The sequence below is a fragment of the Opisthorchis viverrini genome (assembly GCF_000715545.1).
Source record: "Opisthorchis viverrini unplaced genomic scaffold opera_v5_113, whole genome shotgun sequence".
Classification (NCBI taxonomy): domain Eukaryota; kingdom Metazoa; phylum Platyhelminthes; class Trematoda; order Opisthorchiida; family Opisthorchiidae; genus Opisthorchis; species Opisthorchis viverrini.
The window spans coordinates 982,804-988,634 of NW_008751767.1; the positions used below are offsets into that span (position 1 = coordinate 982,804).

The 5,831-nt window shown below is 44.5% G+C and overlaps 1 protein-coding gene across 1 annotated transcript in view; it reads left to right on the forward strand.

Moving 5' to 3' along the window:
• The window catches only part of T265_05728 (hypothetical protein), a gene marked incomplete at both ends in the record, with an annotated part of 19,872 nt that extends 15,783 nt beyond the window's left edge, over positions 1–4,089 (forward strand). The window contains one exon of the mRNA XM_009170801.1: positions 3,328–4,089. Coding sequence (XP_009169065.1) covers positions 3,328–4,089 — 762 coding nt within the window. The remainder of the gene's footprint in view (positions 1–3,327) is intronic.
• Between the last annotated feature and the right edge of the window lie 1,742 nt (positions 4,090–5,831).

Consider the following 5,831-nt stretch of genomic DNA (forward strand, 5'->3'; position numbering starts at 1 on the left):
ATCGTAAATAAACTGAAAGCCTTTAAATCCAGGTTCTTGGAAACAAGGTCAGATAAGAATCTCGTCTGATGATCCCGGTTTTCTTTCGTTTTCAGTCCGTCAACTTTTTTACGCCAGTGAGTGAGTGGATAAGTAACGTGTCCAACAAACTGTCTGTCACACTGTCGATAAAAAAGCCTGTGTGCGTCCAGCTTCCTTCTTATCGATGCCCTTCAATTGGCGAAGCGGATAGTCATTTCCACTCTTGCTTCGTCTGATTTTTATCAGTAGCGGATTGTGGAAAAAAACACGTCGCTATCACCAGTAGTTTGCTCAGGGATACAACGACTGAATTTAGAAGCTTTTGTTTTAATTTGTAGATCGATAAATAAATGGCGCGCCCACAAAAAACTTTGCAAGATGGACTCGATTCGGCATGCGTTCACGTTATGAGTGATGGACTGTCCCAGAGGAAGGCCCGCAGTATTATGATCAGTTTGGATGGAACATACCTTTTGTGCACACGTCATCCTATTCTCAGAATTGTGGCTGTGTGATTTGATACAGTGTGAAGTAAACCTGCTAACGCAGACAAGATGATCCAGACCGTAGAGATAACACTTAAATCTGCACCCTAATATACGTGAAGATGGAATATACTACCCATAAGGTTGCTGAAAGCTCTCCAACAACCCGCGAGCAGTTTTTGCCTTTTCACCTCGGGCTGGAGTTCAACTTGAAAGCAAATTGTGTGAAATTCGCTCATTCGCACACCAATTTGACTTTAGCTAATCCCAGCCGAGTCCCTCGGCAGTCGTATCCCTCAGCAGGAAGCTTTTCGTAAGAACCCGATTCGTTTGGAAATGAGTGAAGTTCGTGTAGCAAACCTGTTTTTCAATTGAATGGCCTCGAGATGTAGTTGGCTAGTGCTGCTTAAGAGTAGTATGTATCCGTCTGTTTGATGTGAACTTTTGGCTTGAAGACTGGTGGTTTTCGTATCTTCTAAAAATATCCTCTGGAAAGCCTCTAATCCAAGGAAGTCACATGGAAACTAACCAAGTAGATACGTATTTTAAAGCTGTGTCCCGTTTTTATTGATTTGACCTTCGATTGGTTTGGTTAAGTAAACTAAAGTTCGCGAGTATACACTCATTTGCAAACTAATTTAGTTTTNAGTTCAACTTGAACGCAAATTGTGTGAAATTCGCTCATTCGCACACCAATTTGACTTTAGCTAATCCCAGCCGAGTCCCTCGGCAGTCGTATCCCTCAGCTGGAAGCTTTTCGTAAAAACCCGATTCGTTTGGAAATGAGTGAAGTTCGTGTAGCAAACCTGTTTTTCAATTGAATGGCCTCGAGATGTAGTCGGCTAGTGCTGCTTAAGAGTAGTATGTATCCATGTCTGTTTGATGTGAACTTTTGGCTTGAAGACTGGTGGTTTCCGTATCTTCTAAAAATATCCTCTGGAAAGCCTCTAATCCAAGGAAGTCACATGGAAACTAACCAAGTAGATACGTATTTTAAAGCTGTGTCCCGTTTTTATTGATTTGACCTTCGATTGGTTTGGTTAAGTAAACTAAAGTTCGCGAGTATACACTCATTTGCAAACTAATTTAGTTTTTCGAGAGATTCACCTGGAACCCAGCTGAGTAGTACATTAGAAATATATATATGTATCGCGATACCTCGAATATAGTAGCGACTGAAACATGAGGCGGCCTGGTGCAGCACATTCAGTTGTTTGAGAACATCATGAACAAACGAGAGATTCAGCTGGGTTCCAGGTGAACCTCTCGTTTGTGATGTTTCCAGGCAATTGAATGTGCTTCACCAGGCCGCCTCATGTTTCAGTCGCTACGAAACTCGGGGATCGCGCCTACCTGATGAGCCCCAAAAAGGGCGAAACCGGTCGTGGGCTGTCGACGGATTTTCAGCAACCTTGTGAGTAATACATTACAAAGATAAACTAAAGTTCATTCAGCAGAGAAACTTTTGAAAATCTCGCTAGATGTTCACCCTTTCACGCTTTCCACTTGAGGACGGTACCTAGTTTTTTTACTGAACTAGTGAGACTACTCCTCAGTGTATCCCATGCCAAGTTAGCTAGTACATTTACAGCTCGGAGTACGTAATCCTCAGTATGGTGTAAGTCCACGAAGAATGCGTTTCTCGAGGACCCCTAGGGTGCATGTTCCTCAGGGAAGCAGGACTTGAATACGGACTCGGAGCGGCAGATGTGAGTGGTGGCGTGCTATGTATCAGTGCTGGGATTCACATAACAATGAGTTTTAAATGGGACAGAACTGGAGCTAAGAGACCACAGTGGAGAAGAATGGGAGGCGTCACTAGTCATACACACTACTGTATGTAGGGAGTAAGGCAACCAGGCTATAACCACGTGACGGTTCATGTGACATGAAGGTACTTCTATCCGCAAAGGTTATGGATCCATCCTACTTTGTTATAGATTCAACACACTGCTGGAAAAACGACTGTCTTAAAGCGGTCAAATGGAGCTTACTCAATAAATAAGTGCACCAATCAGGAGAAACTGACTGGTGACACACTGTTCATGTGGACGGAATAGTTTTCATATCAGGAGATCGAGAGTCCTCTTGACTATTGATCGAAGAATGAAGAGACACATATAGTTAGCCTGAAACTTGCAATCCCCTCGGCGTACACAAAGTACAGATAATATGCTCCGGGAGGAGAAAGATCCTTGAATAGTGTGTCTGGTAACACCAGTTTAAAAGATGTGAATCGCTTCATCGAGGGATTGTAAGGCCATGTTCTGTATACTTGTGTTTGAGTGGAACACTATGCGTAGTTTTTAGCTACCACTCAGGGTTTGCTGGCTGAGCACTGTTCATAACTTGGGGAAATAAGTATACTACTGTGTATCACAACTTGCGAGATAAAATCCCAAAGATGATCACGAACTGGCGTACTGAGGCTGGGATTAATATGACCTTATTCGTCGTCTTGAATATGAAACAACCTGTTAGAGCTAATGTCTTTTTTTTGGGAGGGGGGGGGAAGGGTTCGGCAACAATGGTCATGGCGGCCATCCCAGCTTTGTTTTGTTCCTGGCTAATCTCTACCAACCTCGCTCTTGGTTTCCTATTGGTTCTGATTCAGCTCACCCAAGAGTAGCACCGATCTGTTTACTGAAAGGAGCTGGCACGATCAATAAATAATCACCGACGGTTTAATGCGTTGCCGAGTCTTCCTAGTCTTCTTTCTGTTTACAGAGAGGAGAACTACCCCGAAAACTGTTTGAATTACTTTCACCATGAGTAAATTAACTCCCGATAACTGTTCACCATTTTTTCCTATTGATTTCAGACACCTGCTGCAATCAGTCATTTCAGCTGGGGTGTTATACCTCTGGCAGACATGACGAAACTACCGTGGTACTTGTTGAATGAAATCGGGAATTTGCTGGTCGTGGTCAACTCGGCAATCAATCTGGTGCCCTACTATCTGTTCAGTCGACGATTCAGAAGACAATTCACCCTTTTATTTTGTCCATATCGAATTATACGAGACGATGGATTGCATTGCGTGTACGTTCCACGATGGATTGCAGATCACTGGGAGAAAGATCTGTCTGACAACTGGATTTCCACCGCGGATGGTGCCGGGCCGACTGGCGCGGGGCCCGCTGGCGACGGCACTGGTGGTGGTGGTGGTCGAAGTGCTCCGGTCCCCCTCAATGCACGTCTTATAGCCTATCATCGACGTCAGAGTACCATGCATTCGATTCGACCCAGTGTATCGAGCGCTCCGTTTGGCAAGTCCTCCTTACGTCCATCTGGTGGTCGAACCGACAGAACATTCTCCAACGGCCAGCGCGTGAGCAGTGGCATTGGCCTTCAAACGAGGCATCATTCAGGCTCTAGAGAAGGCAGTTTCGGCTTGGCTCTTACCCCCAGAGGTTCCAGAAACAAACAACTCATGCAACAGCGAAGACAAACCCAACAACAACAAATACGTCAGGCTGGGCTGCAAGAGTGCAACCAATCAAATGATTTCACCACACGCCTTCATCGATCTTTGGACTCCAGAGATGTTCAACCAGTAGTTTTTGTGCACAACATTGTATAGTCAGTCACATGTTTCGGATTTGGGGCGGTCCCCTTTCAAGGTCACCTTTAGACACACGGCTGTGTGTAACTGGTTGAGGGTGTCCGTGCAAAGTTGAAAAAACTGCGGTAGGATACACGATGAGTCATCCTTAGACGTCATTGGACACTTACCAAACGGTGTCATGCAGCGTAGACAAGTATTCAAAAACCAGCTGGCGACAGGTGACAGGCAGACAGGTGACAGCCGGAGAGATAGAGGAGAGGACACACTCGTGTACAAACAGGCATAAAGGTCATGCAAGCAAAAGGCACATCGACGCGACGAATCCGGTTTATGCAATGGACCCTTTTCTATGCAAAAACTTTGTACACTAATACAACACTGCATTAAAATCAGGCTTCATTCTGAGTGAAGGCGGATGTCAGTCCTGCTCACAGGCGAACACAGTTCTCCAAGAGGGACACCTACCCAAGTTAAGCTTTGAGAAGGTGTTCATTGAGGCAATAAGTCGTCTATCACGCAGCATTCAAAGTTCACCTGGTCAGGAGTTCAGTCGAGAAGGTCTGCTTCGTTCCAATCGGTTTTCGAAGAGATCTGCTTTGGGTAGGTAGAGAGCTTGAGACATTTCATGTGAGTGGATTATACCGACGCTATTCCTGACATTTATTCCAAATCCTGAGTATGTCTCTGTGTAATGAGGTTCCTATGGTATGCTGCTAATCAGCCATATTGACAATATGCAGTGAGCAGTTTAATATTGCCGGGATGAGGGAGACAAAGGTAGTTAACAACGGAAAGCCTAGTATTGTTCCGCGAATCTTGAATAACGAAATGCAGTATGGTCAGCGAACAGTGAATTGTAGCTTTGTTTGATTCACTAGATTTCTCACAGACTCAGTAATTCAAGGACGATCGCACTTGTAAAGCAGTAGGTTTAAAAATGCCCTGCGGAACGACTAAAATATTTTGAACAGGACACTGGCGACGGGGATTTGTTGAACAGTTCGGACGACCTCGAAATTACGGTTGCTGGATCGATTCGGAGAGGCTTAGACTATTACAGGAGTATTTAGTGATACTAGATGGTGGTGATGCCTCAGCTTAACACCCTGTTGAAGGTGGGCGTGTGACTTTCGGGGACGATGTTTCTGAACACTTGGACCGAAAAGTGAATATGCCGACCAGGTTCACTTTGTCCAAATTTGGTTGCGTGCACAGAGCATGGTCCTAGAACGAGTGCAATAAAGGATGACCCAACAGTCGTCTCGTACTGCGCCACTCTGTCCAACCCGTTTTGATAAACGACATGGAGTATCGGGCTAACATAAAATTTGGCGTCACTGAAGGATAAACGGCAAATATAAGCACAGTTTATGTCAGGATACTGACAGCTAATTTTTTCGCCGGTTAAAACATAAGGGATCCGTATCGTCTGGTTTTTCGTGCCGGATAGGTTATCCTGGTAATCGATAGCCTTCGGCAATGTTCTTTAATCTGGCCCCCAGACACTCTAGATATGATGAGCGTAAATCAATTTTTGCGTTTAACGACAAAATGATTAGAATGCAATGGCAAATTTTCTTTGTTGAAAGGAAGAAATTATCAAAGACGATACTTCCTTCATTAGGCCTTCAAGCCGTTGTATTTTGAAAGCTACAGCCTCAGGTGTGTTCGTATATTGGAAGTTGTATTAATTCTGATTGTAGTGTGACAGATGAGGTGAATGCACGAATCTGCAAGACTCGGGCCGCGTTTGCTAA